This window comes from Nipponia nippon, unplaced genomic scaffold, assembly GCF_047370975.1.
Source record: "Nipponia nippon isolate SJK-2023a ecotype South Korea unplaced genomic scaffold, ASM4737097v1 scaffold_2, whole genome shotgun sequence".
NCBI lineage: Eukaryota > Metazoa > Chordata > Aves > Pelecaniformes > Threskiornithidae > Nipponia > Nipponia nippon.
In genome coordinates this window covers 51438051-51457371 of record NW_028262336.1, presented here as the reverse complement: position 1 = coordinate 51457371, position 19321 = coordinate 51438051, and the positions used below count along the sequence as shown (strand labels likewise).

The window sequence follows — 19321 nt, the reverse complement described above, 5'->3', positions numbered from 1 at the left end:
CAGTTTTATTAAGTGAAAAAGAAATCTAGGCGTGAATTTAAATTCTTGTCAATAAGCAAATTGAAGATGATTCCCACTGCAGCTGTCTTTCAGCTCTCTCAGGGATATGGACTATTTACGTTGTTTGTCTTGTTGGATTAATGTCTTAATGTGCCTCAAGGTAGCTATGCTCAGGGAAATAATAGCTTTGAATTTACTGAATAACACATTTAGAACCTCACAAAAGTATGAAACTAGCTGAAATGTTCTATTTTTTAATCTTTTTAAGCACTGTAGCTTGGAAAAAAAAAGAGGGAATGAGTGGGAGGACTGACAGATGTATCATTTGATTATTCTGGATTTGCAAGCTTTTCCTTCCATTCCTTCTCCTCCCCATAAATGGGTGATGACAAGTCCCAGAACAATTTATCCAAGCTTTCAATACATACAAAGCTGTTTGTGGTGAGTTTTATATATCTGATTGCTAGAGCCCATATAAAACACCTATCTGTCTGTCTACAGCTCCCATTATCTGAGCATTTAGTTCTGGATCTGATTGCAACAGATGATGGGAAGTTTTTCCGAGTTATACACTATATGTTATGTCACACTCAAAGTTAAAGCATCTCATCTTTCTATTAAAAACTGAACTGGAACCGAGGATCCATCTTTTAGAAGGCCTGTAACCCGAAAATAGCAGGAAGTGGTTGGAGTTTTGCTTTTCTTTCGTGTTTTCTCCATTTGGGATGTCCCTGATGGCAAGAACTACTGAATGGTAGAAGGTCACTTAGGACCAGTGACTGAGTCCTGCTGGTTTCCTGAGCAGAGAGAATCAGAGGGAGTTTTAGAGTACGGGTGTTATATTTCTGGAGGAGGATTTGAAATGAGGTGCCCTTTGCTGCAGAAAACAATTTGTGCTGGGGCTGACAGACAGTTGCTGTTATGCTTGTTCATTTGTTTAAAAACTTCTGAGTTTGGTTCTTTGATTGATATGCAATTTTTTCTATTTATTTATTCTATGTATTTAAAATTTGTTAGAAGCAATTGACAGTTTCAACTCTTCTGGAAAAGAACAGACAAAACAGCTTTACCCATCGAATCCAACTGTATCAACAAAATTAACACTATATGGTGGGAAAGATAGCTCCTGCTGTTGTCAGGCTGTTAGTTTAGTTGTCTAGGAAGCCCAAGGTATATTTTCAGAATTAAAAGAGTATAACAACCTTTTCTCTCTGAAAACAACAAAAACTCCATGCAAGCCCTTGCAAGAGATCTGAGTTATCTTCTCCACCAGGAAATTTGTCCCCAACTTGACAGGTACACTTGACGTCTAAGAGGAAATGCACTTAGCCAAGGCAAAGTGAATTTTCATTTTCTTTTCTTTTTCTTTTTTTTTTTTCTTTTTCCATTTCAATACTGTTTCTTAATGATTTGTGACTTGTCTGTGTAGCAGACAAGGTAATGATTCACAAAACTTCCTGAAAAATATATAGCAAACTGAGATGAAGAAATAGCTGCCTCTGAGCAGTAAGCCTCCTTTCTCTACATTTTTATTCTGCGTTTGACATTTAATTTAAAATCCGGTCTGATTTAGCCTGAAAGAGTAGTAATAAAACTGCAAAGTACTCCATGTGATAGAGGTTGAAATCAAGATGTTATTTTCAGTTAAGCTTATTCTCAAGCCCGTGACAGAACCATCAGCAGCTCCTGACTTCCTGCTGAGAAAGCAATAAAGGCAAAAACAGGAGCATCTTGACTTTAAAAGCAGACTATTATTGAGAAACAGTGTTTATCTATCAATTTCAGTACGATGTAGCAGGTAGGATTCAAAATTACTTTAAAAAATGCATTAAAATTTTATGAAGCTATTTATTAGTACACATGTAGCCACACAAACTCAGTCACTGCAGAAACCTATCTCAGACCATGGGGAACATCACTGTAGGCTGCCAAAAGGCTATGGCCTCCTGAGCTAGCATTTGATAAGGAAAGTGGGTTCTTCTACCACTAATAATAAATTGTTTGATCAGTAAGTTCATTACTAGTCATTTTTGTCAAGGTGCTCATGTGTCCATATTTTATTCAAGATCCCTTCAGGTCTTTTCATTCCCAGCATGGCTGTTGGAGCCATGGCTGGCAGGATGGTTGGGATCGGTGTAGAGCAGCTGGCCTATCACCATCATGACTGGATCATCTTCAGGAACTGGTGCAGACCTGGGGCAGACTGTGTCACGCCAGGACTTTATGCTATGGTGGGAGCGGCAGCTTGCTTGGGTACAGTACCTGCTGATCTTTGCTTTGCGCATGGATAAAACTGATGTTTTGGGACTACAAATTGTTTATGAGGGCTTTGTGGTTGTGTTAGGTGCTATACTGGCATTTCTGGACGTGATAGATGTGATGGGCTAAAGCATGGGCAGCCTCCTCAAATAGTCTCTCCAGTGATCTGCCAGGTAGTCAACAAAAGAGAGGCTTGCAGTCACCAATGCCTACTCCTTGTAATCTGCCAAAAAGCACATAGAAGGAAAGAAAAAATTAAAGAAGTTAGGCTACAGGTTTCCGAGAAGGAGTGTTTGTTTTTTCTTTTTCCTTTTGATGTAATGAAATCCACTGTAGCTGGACTAACGCTACTTCCTTGTTTAGACTGTGCTCTCTGTCAGTGCAGGCAACAAAGTTCCCCGTTCTGGCCAAATTTTAAGCTACACAGAGTCAAAAATTCTGGGTCTTATTTTGGCTGTGTGTCACACTATGGTCAAGCGGGCTGTCTTTTGGTTTTTGTTTTGACCATGGGCCAATATCTGATTACATTCAAGCAATACGATTTATTGGATATAACAGGAATGATCTGTTAACTATTAAAGCAAGATCATTGAATAGTACCTCACATATCAAATTTCTAGTCATAGATGCAACGGGAATGTTACACGCATACCATCTGAACATGTATTTGCCTGATCATATCTTTCCCCTTCTGTACTTGTACGTTCTACCTCCTTCTATTGTTGTTGTTGATATTGTCACTAGATGATGAAATAATAGTGGGGAGGCGTAGCACGTGATTAATGTAAATGGGTAGATTTGAAATGAAAGGTGTAGTCAAGGAAGAGCTGGAAAAGTTTCAGTTTTGGAGTCTCGTGTTAGAATCATTTGTGTGATCAGTTATAGAGGAAGGAAGGGTGGATTTGCTTGTCTAAATTTAATGCCTGTAATGTCGACATCAACATCTGAGCTAGCTGTGTTGATACCCTTCACAGTCAAAACAGAAAAATGAGATACTGGAAAGATCAGTCTCATCTGGCAATAGACATCTAAACCCAGGCAAATGAATAGATGAATTTGGCCTCAAAAGTGCCTGCTTTTCTCCACAGATTATAAAGGCGATCTGGATCACCCCTTTGCATGTGAACACCTACAGCAGTGTAGACACATTAAACCAGCTAGGATTAATCTTACTGTCAAAAAGAGTGAAGCGCTTCCTCTTGTCCATAAAAAAATCTTAATCTTCATAAAAGAAATGACACACAAAAATTTTGCTCTGATATTCCAGTTGATCTGCTAGTCAGAAATCACTTCCTCTTTTAAAAGGTCCAAATCAAGGTGCAGTGATTTTAATAGTATGGCGAGACATACAGCAGAATGGTCGCTGCTCGTTCTTAAGCCCAAGACCTGTCTTGCTTAGAGTAAGAGATATAGAGTAGGTATTAAATGATCCTTACTCTGGTATCTGCTTTCAGCTTTTCAGAGTCAGAAGTTTAAGGGATTCCTCAGATGAAAGTCATATCCAGATCATCGTGTTAAATGATCAACAATTTATTTTTCGTGTACGCTCCTAGATTAAAAGCATCTTTTAATGACCTGTTTCTGATTTCTCTCATCTAAAATGGTGCTGTATTTTGAGGTCTAAAAATAGCAGATTTACTACATTTACTTTTTGAACAGAGGCAAAGAAATGTTACCTAATAATTCAGTGATACATACACACTTGTCTGCAGTTATGTGATTATTTTTATCCTTTAATGTAAACTGAAGGAATAAGGAGCTTGCTTGTGAAATTAATACAGAAAGACTAGATTGAAAAATACAGCTACAACCCTGTCTACGGCTGCATGCCTAGATGGCCTCAAACCAAGTTGTATACAGTTCAAACTGTATGTTATACTGATATCAAAAGCTAGGGTTTAAGCTGTAACATAGCTCTTGCAGTGGCCCTAAACTATCCTTAAGTAGGATTTTGTAACCATGTCATGCCCAAAGATAATGCTTAGCTTTCTCTTCAGTATGAATGCGATAGGTAAAGCAATTTGAAGGCCAGCTCTTAATGCTCCTACCTGCCCCAGCCATGGTACTTAGGTGATTCTTGGAGTCATTTTAGAGGGCTAATGGCAGGATTCAGTTTTCGTTTCTCAAGTATCCAGTATAGCTGATTTTTTGGCATGCTTTCTGCTTTGATAGCTCAGTCTTTTAACATTCATTATTTGCTTTTCAATGTTAGCATCTTTGGCTTGAGCAAGTTCATGCAATCTTTTTGGTGAAAATTGCAGTAGATGAAAAATCTCTTTCTTCGGTGAAATAAACCCAAAATTACTTCACAAAGTATAAGGACAAAGTACTCAGCATGAATAATCTGATGCCTCCTTGAGCGTAAGACTCAAAAAATATAAATGAGTTGCTTAGTATGTATACTTCCAGAGCACTGAGGGAAACTTGACTGCTTTCGTTGTTGGCAGGTGGTGTTACCCGAATGACGGTCTCTCTGGTGGTGATTATGTTTGAGCTAACTGGAGGCCTGGAGTACATCGTACCTCTTATGGCTGCAGCTGTCACAAGCAAGTGGGTGGCAGATGCCTTTGGGAAAGAAGGGATCTATGAAGCTCACATTCATCTGAACGGCTACCCATTTCTGGATGTGAAGGATGAATTCACCCACCGAACTCTGGCAACTGATGTCATGAGACCAAGGCGTGGCGAAGCTCCTCTCTCTGTTCTGACGCAGGACAGCATGACAGTGGAGGATGTCGAGACACTAATCAAGGAGACTGACTACAATGGTTTTCCAGTAGTGGTTTCGAAAGACTCGGAGAGACTTATTGGATTTGCGCAGAGACGAGAGCTGATTCTTGCAATAAGTGAGTAGAGTATCAGTGTACGTAAGTTTGATTTTGATAGGAATTTTGACAGGGTAGGATGTTACCACTGTTACTCACCTTGAAGAATAGATAAATAAGAACCAAACCTAACTTTTTCCCCAAGTCTGGTTTTTACTAGTTGCTAGGACCCATAGCTGGAAGCTTTTCTATTGTAGCATACCACCTGGTAGACTTCTGTGGGCTTGACTTTTATGGGCTTAATTTTGTCATCGCTCACAACAGTACAATACAATTCTGCTAGAGACAACAGAGATAAACCCGACTCATATGGCCAGAAGTTTTGTCAGAACAGATGAAAAGCCACTGCAGAGCTGAGCTTCCTGTAGTATCCATGGCTGCCAGTAGCAGCTGGGGCAGTTGTGAACCTTTGTCGCCCTGCGATGAAGCGCAAGTCCCTGTGCTTCTTTCTGTTGCACTATCATCTCAGCTTTTCTCACATGCAGGCCTTCTGTGCTAGGGGTGGAAAGCTTTTCAGTGGAGGATGTTGTTTGGTAAAGATGGCTGAGTTTTGTCAAGCATCTGGTGGACAGCTGGCTGGTTGCCTGAGAGCCTGATCCAGGTTGTTACAGGTTTTGACCCATTAGATCCTTTCCCGGTTGGCCTGATGGCTAGGTGGGGTTTGAGAAGACAGGTATATTGGATGAAAGCAAGTGTTCCCACCTTCCCTGTACCCAGGGCATCCAGAGCTGCAGAGGTCTGTGAGCCTGGCAAATCAACCCCACGGTCTGCTCCCAATTCTGGCAGTCCCTGTGGTGCTGAGGGCCAGCTGGGCAGGCAGGCAGGCAGGCTGCTGGCTGGGCATGCTTGCATTATACTTTGCAGGGGAGTGGGATGTCTGGCATATCCAAGTCTCCTCGACATGGAATTATTCCTCTCTGCGTGGGCCTGTTTCATCCCTCTGCTTCAGTCTCCTTTAAAAAGCTGTTGTCTCAGATGGAAACTCCCATATTCTTCAGAAAATAAAAATCCATAAATGGAAAATCAGGACAGTTTTAGAGGGCCACTTTCCAGCTCACTTCTCACAAAGCTAAAATAAAATTTGAAATAACAGTGCTCTTTAAAGCACGTGTTTTTTTAATGTATATTTATTTTCATCTCCCGGATGTAAAAAGACTCTAAGTGATTAGACCTAAAATTTATATTCGTTTATGTAAGGACACTCAGCTGTTACTTGATTCCCTTCTTCTCATCCCATAGCAGAAAGTCACCAATGCTTTATCAATACTACATGCAGAAGAAGAAAAGAAATGAGAGAGCGCAGTTTTCTCCCCTTAAAATGTAGTGCGGAATTCTCTTCCGTAAGAAATTCTTCTCTCATTTTTTCCCTTCTGTGGTGTAAGTTGTCATTTTAGTTAGAGAAAATAGTTTATAAACTGAATTCATTTTGCATTTAGTTTTATCACTGATTTCTCAAAACACAGGAAAGCCGAACAGGCCTTATTGCCAGTTCTGTAGCTCCTCTAATTGTACAATTGTAATTTAACTTCCAAAGAGTGTGGGAATCTAACTTTTTTCATTAAAAGCCCACTACCACTGGTTGCTCCTTCCTCCTTCCTCCAAAAACAGACAAAAAAAAGTCTCCATGAAGTTATAATCCTCTGTATACCAATCTCTGTATAAGAGGATTTTAAAGACACTGAGATGAAGTCCAAAGCTGCTAGCTGCAATACCCCTTTCGAAAAGCTGATTTTCTCAGAGGGCTAATCTTCCTTTGGTAGTAACAAAAGATGCCTTGTATGGCCAAGTTAGGAAAGTAAATATGGGTCTGAAGTTTCACCAAATGTGTAAATGCCAAGAGCTGATACCATTTATAAAATATTTTGTATTTTATCCTGCTTTTGCTAATGATTTTCAAATGTCTTCTGCGTTCCCCTGTGAGAAGTAAAAAACCTTAATTAGATGTATTTAGCCTGCCCTGTGTCTGTCTTTTACACTGTTTGTGCCATGTCATGGCTGTAACACTTGTTGCCATCCTAACTTTATAGCCTTTTGCCTCTCCTTTGCAGGGAGGTATGCCAGTGGGAAAATTGCATGGAGTGAAGATGCAGAGCCCTCACTTTAAAAGCAGAAAGATCAGACACCGTCTGAAGCAAGTCAGGGAAGTTTGAGGAACTGAGTCTTTTGATTCAGGTCATAAATGGCAACATGGCTGAATGGGCTTGCTAGGAGATGTGTGAACATGTCCAGCTATGCACTGATAACAAAGAAAGAAATCAGTTAAAAATAAACGCAGTGAACATTTTAGATCAAAATGCTTTCCTGTTCAAAAACTGTTTCTTTGACATCCACATTTTCCAAAGGAAAAGGTACTGTTTCCTGATCAGCTCTAATTAAGAGCATCTTTCATAGGATCTGAGGCAGAATTGAGATTTAAAATGAAAAACTTCTCTGCATAGATAAGTTTTCCTAAAATCCTTGGCTGTCAGGGACCTTTGTTGACCCTTTTTCTCTTGGGTTGAGTATGACAGCTCCTGATGTCAATCTGCGTTGACTTTGTGATAAGCAGATAATATTTCCACTATGGTTTATGTCTTTGTGACTTAAAATCTGCATTTGTTTTCACTTTTCCAAAAGACACAGTATATGATTCCAGTACAGGGCAAGGCAAAACACTGCATTTGTCCATGCTAGCAACTTTTTGATAGCTAATCCTCTTTCGCTGAAGGCCAAAGTTGCTTTGCATTTATTGCAGAAGAAGTTGACGCTTATCATTACCACAGAGTAGCTAATGTGTTGCAAACCTTCACCTCAGCTTGCTTCATAGTTGTGTTCATGGAGCCATACGCTAAGTCTCCTTAAACTATAAAATTACTTGCCAAGAGGTAAACATCACATGTGGTGAAGCATCTTTTATTCTCCTGTTCAGGTTCTTATCTCCTGCTCAGCCTGACAGCATCCAGAGATACTGGGGTTATGTCTGGGAACAGTATAAGCCCCATCTGTGCAGTGCTGTAGCCAGGGAATGAGGTCTTCTGAAAAGCAGAGTCAGGCCTACACCAGTATCTCTTCTTTCACTGCATTGTGCCCTGCAGAATGCCTGCTCAGTTTGAACTAGCTTTGGTGCCTCTATACGACAACACGTCGCACTTAGAGACATGCTTTCAACCAAGAAGCTTCAGCTTCTTTCTTTGCCCCAATAAACTGAGCATCAGCAGTGTGGTGGCCCAGGGCATACTCTGGGGAAGTACTCTGATTTCCTCACACAACTGACTTCTTGGATAAAGGCAACACCTGTTGAGTCCTGCATCAAATACGTGTTCACACACAGATCTCTGCCTCGTCATTTACCCCTACATAATTTCTTTCCTACTAAGTGGAGCACTAAGCACGCTCTAGAAATACACCCAGTCCCTATAAAGCGAATGGCAATGCCACTTCCAATTGGTCAGAAGCACCTTCAGGAGGATTGCGTCCTTCCACTGGTCCTTGTTGAGCAGGTAGGCAGGTCAGGTGGGCAGAGTCACCCTCTGGGAATAGGTGTCTACATTTTAGATGGCACCTACTTTACAGTCTTATGGAGGAGAGTATTTGACCCTGTAAAGCTCCTCTTAAGTTTGGCCAGCTTCAGAGGCATCATACAAAAGACAGAGTCTTGGACACAAGCCAGGTGGTCTGTATAATGTACTTTTCCCAGTGTGGAGTTGAGAGAGCAATATAGTTAATATAGGCTGTGAATGCCTGAATCTGAGAGGCCGTTTCACATTTGAGAGAACTAATTCACTCTCTACCTATGACAAGAGCCTTCTGCATAGGTTACTCTGTAAAACCAGACATTGTCATTCATTTGCTTTGCTCTTTCTGTTAAGCTATATCTGATTTTCTTGCCTACTGACTGTAAAAATGAGCTGTTCCTCTGGTTTACCTTTATTCTAACTCCCCTATCCAGTGAGCCTGCATACAAAGTCCACCATTTTTCTGATGCCGCTGAATTTGCTCAATAGTACTGCATCATTCAAGTTTCTCAAGAGAGATGTTTGACTTTGAAGAGTGAAGTCATGGCTTTGGCTAATCACTGTTGTCCAGGGTCATTGCTGCCTTGGGAACAGCAATGTGGTAACTGAAATGCTTGGGCCTGTTGCTTTGGGTGCAGCTTCGGGAAGGAAATACCTAGCTGTCAAGGGTTTTTATCAAAGGGTGGGAGTTACCTTCAGTTTGATTAATGTTACCTCTTACCACAGATCATATATCAAAGAGCTATGCAGGCATGTTCACGCGTGAAATTAGATGTATGAATCAAAACAAGCTGAGACAAAGTTAGCATCATTCCTATAAATTGCAATAGGGCTTGTAATATGTGGGGTGAGAAGGTTGAAAACCATATACTGTACTGATATTAGGTTTGAACCAGAACTGCTCCAGTTCCAGAAATATTACAAGACAATGATCATTAAAGGGAAAAAAATGCAGCTGGAACATGTTGGAAACCATTACTGTCTACACATTACAAGTCACAGGAGCAGGTTTCTGCACTTTGATTGATGGCAATGAGCTCCAGGAAAATATACATACGCTTTGAGTATGTCTGATTTGCTGTACCTCTCAAGAACAGAAGCAACCTATATTAATCAAAGATAATAATTCCAGCCATTTCCAAGAATTTATACAAAAAAGGAGAAAGAGTTAAACCTTCAGAGCCAAACACATGATATGCTTATTCAGGAGAGAGAAGTTGTCTGTCATTTGGAAATCCATCTCATATATTGGTTGTGCTCTGTAGTGTTGAGTAGAAATGAGGTAAACACTACAAAGAAAATAAACTCCTTCAGTGCTAAGAATTCTTGTTGGAGCATACTTTAAAGGAAAAGGCTTATGCTAATCATGTAAAGTCCAGATGTGGTGTAAAGTTCACTTCGTAGTTTGATCAAAGTATGAACGATAGCTTCTGAACTTCTGAAAGAGGTCAAATCTGTACTGTTGAGAAAAATGTATCTAACAACTCATTTACTGATATATATTGTTCCTTCCTTTATTATTTTCCTTTAAGTAGGATGCTAATTTTTCCTGCCCTTTTAAAATCTAGATATGCAAACTCTATTTAAGACATTAAGTACACAACCACAAAATTCACCCTGCATGCCAGAAAGGTGTGCTGGTCTAGAACAACACCCGCACCACCCCCAGATCCCTGGGATGTGAATTTGTGTTCATAAATCCATTCACTATGCCCAGATTTCCCCCACTCCACTGAGAAGTGTGGGAACAAACTTACTGCTCCAAGGCAGCTGTGACTGTACACAGGCTGTTGACTCCACTCTTTTGGGCATATAATAGTAGTTCCTGTTGTGATTCTCACAATGGAGGAAATGACATAAAATCATTTGAATTTGACAGAAATTGGATTAGTGATGTTTGTGAATGCAATGAGCTGCATATTTATTCAGAAAAGCATTATCCCAACCAAGCAAAAGTATGTGCTTGTAAAAATATCACTTACATTTGCTTCAAGGGAACAATGTCTCAAGGAAATTCAAGTTTGCTCTGTAACCCCAACTTCCAGGGCCTCAGTACGTTAAAGAAAAAAAGCTACTTCTACTTTTGCTTTCCAAAGGAAGATAATTTTTTTTTGTTTTGTTATCAAGCCTAACTCACTGTCTACCTTGATCTTTCTGTTGTACAGAGAATGCAAGGCAGCGTCAGGATGGGGTGGTAAGTAACTCCATCGTGTACTTCACTGAAGACCCCCCAGAACTGCCACCCAACAGTCCCCATCCACTGAAGCTGCGGCGTATTCTCAACCTGAGCCCTTTCACTGTCACCGACCACACACCAATGGAGACTGTGGTAGATATTTTCCGGAAACTCGGACTCCGGCAGTGTCTTGTCACTCGCAGTGGGTGAGTAGATGCTGAGTCAAGCACGCTTAGAGAATCTGAGGAGATTTTCTTCAGCATTAACAAAAAAACCATTTTTCCTGTTTAAAGCCAAGTATAGACAGTAGCTAATTAATCAGCACCTCTGAGACAGTCAAGTGAATGTTTTGATTTTTGTCTACTTTGTGAATGAAAGAATAAGGGAAGCTCGCCCTGTGTCTCTCCAGGGCAGCAAAAGAAGTCAGACTCAGAACCAAAATGGCCCTTGCCAGGTGTCATGTTTCATTCTGTTCTCCCAAATCCTTATTGTATTGTCATTTAGGTAAGGTAAAGATAAATACAAAATAAACCATTCTGACTCCCACTATCGCTCAGTTTTCAACAGAGGCAGATCTGGCAAGTAGTATTGTTGGCAAAGGATGTGCTTGTTTCTAGACAGGCCAGCTAGGTTGTGAAGACTGTGATAGAGATGTCAGTGGAGGAAAATTAATCTGCTCAGCTTTCTTTAAAGGAAAACGGAAAGGTATATAAACCGAAAGTCCACAAAAAACGGAAGTGTGGGCAAACATGAAATTAGAAGAGTAAAAAGCTGCACCATGTGCACTAGAAATAACATCCCATAATTCCAATGGGATTTGAGGTATTTTGGGAGCATTTCTCATCCCAGGATCTAGTAGTAAGAAGAAGCATTACAACAGGATAGCAAAACAAGAGCCATCATTTTCAAATGCGGAAGACTAAAATTTAGTCTTCTACAAAAAGCCTTTTTGTTATTGAAATATATTGCAGCTGTTACTATCAATGCAGAGTCCTCAGCATTAAGAAAATAAGGACAATTATTGGGACACAGATTTAGGTCCTGATTTTAAGTACTTGGATTTGGAAATTTTGATCTTCAGTTCTAGCACTTGCAAGAAATAAAAGGTGGAAAAACTATAACAATGACATAGTTTCAAAATTCAGTTCCTTGTGGCCTTCAAGGAGTGGAAATAAAAGCCCTTGAATACTGAGGGTTAGGAAATTTTTGACTCTTGGGGCCAGCCATCCCATAGGCCTCATCTTTCTTGGCAGGTATAATTCATTTAGGTTCACGTAAATGAGAAATTATCACTCAGATTTGAAGGAATTATGCTGTCAGACAGTGAGAGTTTCAGAAAGTCTGTCCTTTAGCTTAGTTCATGTATAACTAAACCACATGCCCTAGCTTAGGGCATTGGTGCCTTGGTTTTGTGCTGTTGATCCTCTGCAGCCTGAGCCTAAGGAAACTGATTACTTTGTTGTACAAAGTGTCAGTAGTTGTAGCTCCTCACTGAGTCATGATCCCAACAAAAAGAGGTAACAACCCAATGATGTATTTCACTTGATGATCATGGCTGGGGTATTAAAAATACCCCAGGTGAGGTGAGAAACCTTTTTATAAAAGATAATCATTGGGGAGTAGATGAGATGGACAGTGCTATATGGAAGCACTCACAAAATGTCCCTGCAGGTGAACCAGGGGAAAAAAACGGATGATATATGAAATTATTGTTGACCTTTTCTTTCCTTTTCTCCTGTAGGAGGCTGCTGGGTATCATAACTAAAAAGGATGTATTAAGACACATGGCTCAAATGGCAAACCAGGACCCTGAATCTATCATGTTTAACTAGACTGGTAAAGGAAGAAGAAAGTAACCCCAAAGGAATCCCTTCTAGATTAACACAAAGGCTATGTTTGGTGTTTCATTTTGTTTAAAGAGAAAATGTAACGTGTATGAGGAATGGCCCAATATGCCTCTGACAGAGGGAGTGGATGCAAGATGGCACTTATTTAATGAGGAAGGCAGTTTAGAAGCTCCGAGCAGCTGCAGACATCAAGCTGTGTTTCCTTAATGAGATTCCTTCCCAGCAGCTCAATTGGAGCGTTGGTGGGTGTAAGTGATGTAGTGCTTAGAGACAGAGCCAGGAGTGCCAGTGGGATGCATCAATGTTCACGGTGACTCTTGAGGCAGGTGTGAAGACTAGCAGATACAGTTTATGTATAAGCTGTTAACAGATATAAAGGTTTGTGTTCCAAACTAGAGAGTGTACAGGAGTAATGTCAGCTGTTTTTGTTACTGAAATCATGGCTATTTATTTGCTACTGAATTATACCATTTTCAGGAGGGAAAAAATGGTCATATTTTAAAATGAAAAATTTTGTCATCTTCATTTATTTTTGTAAAAGCTAAGTGAATCAGGACTGGAGTCAAAGGAGCAAGAACACGTTTCAAGTCCCTTCAAAACATAGTGTCCCCTGCTCCCTGCTTTAGTCCTTTGAATTTTATACAGTTTAGCATTTCTGTCAATCAGCTTCCCTTTATTAATGTTGAAATGTGACTTGTTTGTAAGGATTTATTATTTCTCTATGCAATTTTGCATACAGGTACTGTAATATTTAGTATTATGTGGTTTGCTCTAACAACAGGAAAAAAAAATGGAAGCCTGTGGAGGAATTTTCAAAGGCACTGAAGGGAGACTGGTATCCAACTCTTATCAATGTTAGTGACAAGAGATTGAATCCCTCACCTGTCTCCCCTTGTGTACATCATCATTTTTCACAAACTAATGAAGTTCCGCATTGATTCCTGACTCTCCTTTTAGTTGGTCATTGCTGTTTCTTGGCATTTGTCTGCACTTGCCAAGGGACTTCTGAAGTTGATTTAACAGTCACAGACATTTACTCTTTAGCAGATCTACTCTTTATGCATCTACCAGTTGTAGGACTGTGGAATCCATCCCCACAACACTGTGGCTGGATAAGATCAAAGGGAGTGAGAATGCAAATGATAGCAAAGCTTTAATTATTGATCTGTTTGCAGCAAGAACACAAGATTTAACAGCCCCCAGCAGGGACCTCCAAGTCACTCAGGTAAAAATGCTAAATTTTCCTAAACTCTTGTTCTGATCCTATGTGAGATGCACAGACTCAATGTTGTCTGTGTTAATATACTAGCACTTTACTGCTATCAGTAACAGAAGACCAAATTCTACTCTCAGTAACACATAATCCACACTGCCCAGCATTTGCTTTATAACTATATACTTAAAGATTGGAGAGAGGTTGCATCCTAACTTAGATGCCCTGAATCCCCTTCAGACCTTCTGAGAGCCTGGACCCTTCATTTAGCCATCTAAGACTTCTGGTATTTTTGTTCAAATTCATACAGATAGCAGTAGCTCAAGTCCATTGCGTCCAGATGGTCTTCATGGACAGGGATGAGGGGAGTCCTTTCATGCCAGAAGAGCCTGTTGCTTACTCCAAACAAAAGCCAGACTGTTGATCCAACTTGTAGGCAATGTGCATGATTATTGTGTCCCTGAACTGAGACAACTAGCCAGGTGCACCCTAAGTTAGATGCGCAAAGTTAAATGTCACAAATTCCGCCTCTTATCTCCAGTGACCCTGCTTCCTTCTGGCATGCGTCCCACTGCATTCACACAAAGTATGGCCCAAATTGTTTAAGTAAAAGAAACGGAAGTAAAGGGATTATTTTAATCTGCTAAGTACTCCATTTAACAATGGTGTTTGCAACAGACTGACATAAATATATGTAGCTCTGGCCAAAGCCCATAAATATTTCAGTGTATACTTTTTTTGTTAACTGAACATCTGCAGTACAATGTATTATTAAAGGGATATTGTTCAAACTATGTAAACTACAGAATTGAGCAGCCCTTTCCTTCTGAAAACAGGAAATACAACATAATATTGTTGTTTCTTATGTTTTTCTATGAAGCTATCATCAGTCAAACTCATAAAAACCCAACCAAGTCAACAACCAAGCTCATAAACATTGGATTCCCTCATTTGACCAGAGATGCCATCATAAAATCAGTGCATTCCCATAACTAAACCCAAAAGGGGCTTAGTACGAATGTCAGTTCCTACCCAAAACTAGATTCCAAGGGATTTGGACTAAGATAGATAGACTGACTTTTGAGGGCAATCTTGTTCTGAAATTAAAACTGAAGGACTCTGTTCTACGTTTCACTTTTATAGCTCTTAATGTTAATACATACATGTTTGATGAACACTTTCCATTATGTTTACATAGGAAACAAGTGTGCATACGCTCCCCACTTGAACACTAAAATACCTCATTTGCTCATAACCCAAGAGAAACAAATTGAGAAGTGAATTTATCTGCTATTTGAAATCAAACTCAAGGCTTCATGTACGCCAGGGAAAAGGAGAGATCTAAAGCCTTTTCTGTTAGCCAAGGAAGTTTCTGTCCCTGCTGCCCACGGCAGAGCTAACTCTGAAGAGCATTGATAGTACTGAGGGCAATGTTTGCTACAGGAACCAGCATGGTATATCAACACTGAAAAAACTGTCATTTCTGAGAAAAAGACACAGAGTCACCTAACTGTGGTTAAACTGGCCATGAACACAAACTCACTTGGATAATGACTTGGGTTATCAGCTTAAGCTCAGTCTGTGGCTATGCATAGGTGTAAACTCTTGTGGCTAATTCCCATTAATGGCCAGAGCCCTGATCCACTAAAACCAAAAGTCAGCCCCATGATAGCTTGTTGCCTTGTCTTATTAGACTTCACATGAGGAGCCCTCAGGGCTTAAGAACAGGATTCGTAAAACCAGCATGGTGGTTTGGAAGAAACAACAGAAGGAATTGAGGTTTATGCACTTATTGCGGGTGCAGTTTGACCCTGGGACTACCTCCCAAGCAGAAGGCAGGTAAATGGGCGTCCAGCTCTTTTCTGTCAAATGTTCCTCTTTATATGGAATGGTTTAAATATCTAAGGTGTCAAGGAAAAAAGGTTTGGATGTGTAACTGTACATGTGTGGTTAGACTGCTGCTCCTTGATCAAAATACATTAAACCCCCTTAGAGCAGGGATTGATATCTAGCTCTCCAGAAATGGCATAGCCATAGCTAACTTCAGCTGCTTGGCGTTACCAAGGCTGAGGTGATGCTAGAATGACAAGAAGGGTTTTGAAACAGGACAGACTTTGCTAATTAGAAAATTTAGCACTTTAGACACTTCCAGAGACAGTAATTGGCTGTAAATCTTTCTGTTGAACTTCCTCCGTGCTATAGTCTTCATTGCTCTTTTAGCTTGAGTGGCTGAATGAGGAGCACTCTTAACATAGATTAATAACATGCTTTTCTCAAAAAATTCAGTTCTGAGGTAATGATTTAATGTATTTCCCCATAACAAGCCCATTATCAGTCACTGTTTTCCATCTGTATTCCCAAATATGTCTCAGAAGTTACTGAATAGACTCCAAGAGGCATAGATCTCAGCCTTAAGTACTTATTTGAATTTTTAGAGCTCAAGATAGTCACGTAGCCTGATCAATCTGAGAGTTACGTAAGAACTTTAGTATATAGTGCTCACTTTATGCAACCTCAGTTCAATCCTCGTGTTCAAGCAGTTGGACTTCAAAGATGTTAAACTAAACAAGAGAACAAAAAAATCTTTAAATGATGCAAGTTCAGTATTGTACCTTTGTTTTGCATGAACTGTGTTACAGTTACATTCAGCTTCTGATGTGTACTTGAAGCAATCTGTACTAGAAAGTTTATTTTAAAGTACAGAACATGGATGACATTAGCCAGACCCTTTGGCTGTGACAGTGATAATAATTATTAATTCTTATGCTTTGATGAAGCAGGGAATGAATGTTTAAGAATTACAAGAGACCCACTGATTCTGTGTTGTAATGACACTATAATTATGAATATTGTTTTGCTTTGGTCTTGGTTTTTCTAATTGTAGAAAACAGTATATATGTTGCACCTTATCAAAAACAATGTTTGGACTCTATTTTTTAAATAAAACTGACTTACAGTACTGGAGACATTTCTTGAACATCTTACTAATCAGAGAAGTATTTCACTTAATGTTTATGTACGATTTTGATGTTTCCTTTTCTTACCTATAGGGATAACTCAAGCCTGATGAATGATTTAGGATATTGTTGTGGTTTAACCCCAGTTGGCAACTAAGCACCACACAGCTGCTCACTACCCCTCCCCCTCCTGGTGGGACGGGGCAGAGAATTGGAAAAAAAAGTAAAACCTGTGGGTTGAGGTAAAGACAGTTTAATAGGACAGCAGAGGAAGAGAAAATAATAATAATGATAAAAGAATATACAAAACAAGTGATGCACAAGGCAATTGCTCACCACCCGCTGATCCATCAATGCCCAGCCCATCCCTGAGCAGCGATTGCTGCCCCCCAGCCAACTCCCCCCAGTTTATATACTGGGCATGATGCCATACGGTATGGAATAGCCCTGTGGCCAGTCTGGGTCAGCTGTCCTGGCCGTGCCCCCTCCCAGCTTCTCGTGCACCTGGCAGGGCATGGGAAGCTGGGAAGTCCTTGGCTGGTATAAACATGACTTAGCAGCAACTAAAACAAACACCAGTGTGTTATCAACATTATTCTCATACTAAATCCAAAACACAGCACTACACCAGCTACTAGGAAAAAAAAATAACTCTATCCCAGCCAAAACCAGGACAGATATATAGTTCAGTTATGGGTTAGCTAATATTAAGCAGGGAGTTAGTAAAGTTCACGCAGTGGACTTCAAAGAATCAGCCTTAACAGTTGGCTGTTTTATTTTCAAAGAGAAATGTTTTTTACTTTAGCATCATAAATCCTTTATTAAAGAAATCTAAAAAGAGAAGAAAAAAAATTTCTCCTACCAGATTGTTCTGTTTACAATAATCATGAAACTTCTTTAAAGCTAGATGTTGCAAAGCCCTTATGATTTCAGTTTTTGTATATATTTTTCAGTTGCACTTTAATTCAGAGCTAAGCTCAAAGACTGAAAATGGCAGGTTCAATCACAGTCATTTAATTGGATGAAATATTCCTTAAATCTCTGTCAGAGGCTAACTTTTAGGTAGTAGCAAAGCATACGGGCTTCATCCTGATTAATGTACTAACCATGCAAGTAGAACAGCACTATGGCTTTGTGCAAATGAGACATTAATCAATGGCTTATCCAAAAGAAGCATTATGGATTTCAAGACATCCTCCAGAGAACAAGTTTGATAAAATTGATATATCAGCAATATCCTAGTTTAAGTTAAATTACTCATTTCAGATGCTGGTGCTGGAGTCCCGGGGCCTCCAGATTCTTCCGTGGATTGCTGTGGTCCTAACACAGCCCAACACACACACTGAAAAGCCAGGAGGCATCAGGCATGCAGCAACTTAGTAATAGTAGTAATAGTTCCTGTAGTTTGTAGTTGGTCACGAGGGACTGAGCCTTAGACCTACCTGTCATCACTTGCGATGGCAGAGCCGGGAAATGGAAGAGAAAATGTTGAGAGGAATTCAGCACTGCCTTGTTGCAGCTGTGCACTATGTATCCTGACCTAGGTCCTCATTTTGTCTAAACCAAATAGCCTATTGCCATCTATGTGCCTTTTTGCTCCTTTAGGAGCCCCTTCCTCCCCATATATTTCCTACAAGCAATATTATTCCCCTGTGCTGTCCTGCTCCTCTACTCCAAACGCGATCTTGCTTCCAGGTCCTCCCCACTGTGGTGGCCCAGATGCCCACCTGGTACAGTCTTACAGACACTGTATCCCACACAAGAAAGGTGCACCTGTTTTGGATGGGCCCCTCTCACAGCATACAGGATTTTGTATTGCTCCCTGCTGGAGGACATAGCAAACACGGTGTTACTGGCACTGGTATGCTGCACTGAGGTTTTTGGTTGGGCTTTGGCTTGCTATCTTAATGCAATACCAAAAAGATGGACTTTTCAGAAAAATAGCTGCTGCATTTGCACAGATCAATCTATACGTGTTCACCATCTCAACCAGTAACTAGTGAATTCACAGTGAAGGCAACCAGGAGCTGGGACAGGACTGTGCGAACTGTATCCTGAAGCAGTTACGAGGTCTTAGGCAGAATGAGACAGGAATTGCTGACCTGTAGCTGCAGCATTTGGTCAACTCTGCATCCCTTCTTTAATCTTTCTTGCATTCTGAGCATAATTAATATGCTCAGTTTGAACATATTATAAGCGTGTTTGAGCACAGTTAATGATTTCAACCCTTGCTATCCTCAGAATCTCGTATAGTCAGGGTCAAAACAATCTCAGTGTTCCTACAGATACAGTGCTTTCCCCAGCCACAGCAGTTAACTGGTTAGGAAGACACTACCATATGTAACAGCCAGATTGGGGAGGGTCGGTATTTGGCACTTCAGCTGTGTTTCATTTGAGAAATGATTCTGCAGCCTGAAAAATCAGTGCACGGCTCTTTGTGGGGATTTGCAAAGTCCCTGTGGTCCGTTCCTGGTTTGCATGGCATTCAGAGCAATGTCTGCATGGGCCAGCCATCATTACAGAACACATACCCTGCAGATTAACCAGCCT

The 19321-nt window shown here is 40.3% G+C and overlaps 1 protein-coding gene across 1 annotated transcript in view; it reads left to right on the top strand.

Annotated features, from left to right (window-relative positions):
- CLCN4 (Cl-/H+ antiporter 4) overlaps positions 1-16791 on the top strand; it is a 44408-nt gene extending 27617 nt beyond the window's left edge. Inside the window, exons 9-12 of the mRNA XM_009476292.2 lie at positions 2067-2253; positions 4707-5105; positions 10744-10960; positions 12496-16791. Of these exons, the coding sequence (XP_009474567.1) occupies positions 2067-2253; positions 4707-5105; positions 10744-10960; positions 12496-12586 (894 nt within the window). The 3' untranslated portion in view covers positions 12587-16791. The remainder of the gene's footprint in view (positions 1-2066; positions 2254-4706; positions 5106-10743; positions 10961-12495) is intronic.
- The last annotated feature ends 2530 nt before the right edge of the window (positions 16792-19321 follow it).